This window comes from Myotis davidii, unplaced genomic scaffold, assembly GCF_000327345.1.
Source record: "Myotis davidii unplaced genomic scaffold, ASM32734v1 scaffold38, whole genome shotgun sequence".
In the NCBI taxonomy this organism is placed as follows: Eukaryota; Metazoa; Chordata; class Mammalia; order Chiroptera; family Vespertilionidae; genus Myotis; species Myotis davidii.
The window spans coordinates 3,804,482-3,805,922 of record NW_006291383.1 but is presented as its reverse complement, the minus strand read 5'-3'; the positions used below and the strand labels follow the sequence as shown (position 1 = coordinate 3,805,922).

Below are 1,441 nucleotides of genomic sequence, written 5' to 3'. Positions count from 1 at the left end.
GATGAATATTTGGATGGGTACCTAGAAATTGCTTTTATGCAGGGTGGGGCAAAGGTAGGTTTACAGTTGTGAGTACATGAGACACAGATTTTATTTTTGTATTATTATTTATTAATTATTGTATTATTTTCCATATGAACAACTGTAAATCTACTTTTGCCCCACTCTGTATAATCCAACATCTTAATTGGAAAGATGAGAAAACTGAGGCTCAGTCCAGAACACAGGTCTCCAGAGCTTTCCATGTCTTCCCCCACACTCACCAACATCTGAGGATGCCCAGGGACCTACTTCCCTTCCCCACATACCCTCCCCCTCCACCTGCCCCTATGATCCTGAGGACCTGGCAGGCACGCTATCCGGGAGTGGATGATCTCCATACTCAGAGCCCCGATGCTGGGCTCGGGCCCTGGTGGCTCCTCATCCGGAGTGGGGCCTCTTTCTGTAGAAGCTTCTGGGAAACCAGCCTTTCCTCCAGCCAGTGGGCCTGAGTCAGCAGCGGGGCCAGATGTTTTGGTCTGAGTTGTTCCAGCTGGGGAAAAGCATCAACAAAGGAATCACTCACTCACTCACTCACTCACTTATTCACTCTCTCATTCATTTATTCATTCATTCACTTAGTCGCCCTCCATTTGTTCAACGAATATTTATAATTCAGATGTCAGCTCTCAATTACCACCTCCTCAGGAAAACCTTCCCTGATGTTCCAATTGGAATTAGTCCACTCACCCCTCTCACTCTACAACTGTGGTCCTCAAGGTGGTCCACAGTCCAGCAGCATCAGGATCATCAGAAAGCTTGTTAGATGTGCAAATTCTCAGGCCCCTCCCCAGACTTGCTGAATCAGAAACTCTGGAGGTGGGTCTCAGCGCTGTTTTAGCAGCCCCTCCGGAGGCTCTGATGCAAGCTCGAGTTTGAAAACCACTGACCTACAACAGCCCTCTGGGTCCTTCGCCACACTAACGCTCCTGAGAATTGCCTGCCCATGGTTTGGTTTTTTGGCACATCATCTGTCTCCCTGACCAGCCTGGGATCCCGCTGGTGGGGACTAAGTGTGTCCTGCTTTGTCTCCACCATCTGGGGACTGGCTTTGGGAACAGATGACTGGATGGAAGGGTATGGTGTTTCTCCACTGGGTGCCTTGTCCTAGGCCCTGGGCTGAGGGGTTGGAAGGATGGAGTGGCCAACCAGCCCAGCCTCTTACCTGGGGACAGTGCACAGGTAGGAAAGCAGCTTGGTGACCTCTGAGGCTGTGCACCATGGTGCCTCCCAGGCCCCCTGGGGGGTTGACACCAGAAGCAGGGGCCGCCCAGCCCTGTCCCGACCACCTGGAGGAGAGAGGACACACATGTGCAGTGAGAACTTTGGTGCAATCCTCTCTACTGGGACCTCTCCGTGGCCTCCAGGCCTTTGCCCACACTGGTCCCTTCCCACCTCCACC

At 52.2% G+C, this 1,441-nt stretch overlaps 1 protein-coding gene across 1 annotated transcript in view; it reads right to left on the bottom strand.

Moving 5' to 3' along the window:
- The window catches only part of KIAA1755 (KIAA1755 ortholog), a 50,143-nt gene that overhangs the window by 18,753 nt on the left and 29,949 nt on the right, over positions 1-1,441 (bottom strand). Inside the window, exon 4 of the mRNA XM_015564506.1 lies at positions 322-532. Coding sequence (XP_015419992.1) covers positions 322-532 — 211 coding nt within the window. The remainder of the gene's footprint in view (positions 1-321; positions 533-1,441) is intronic.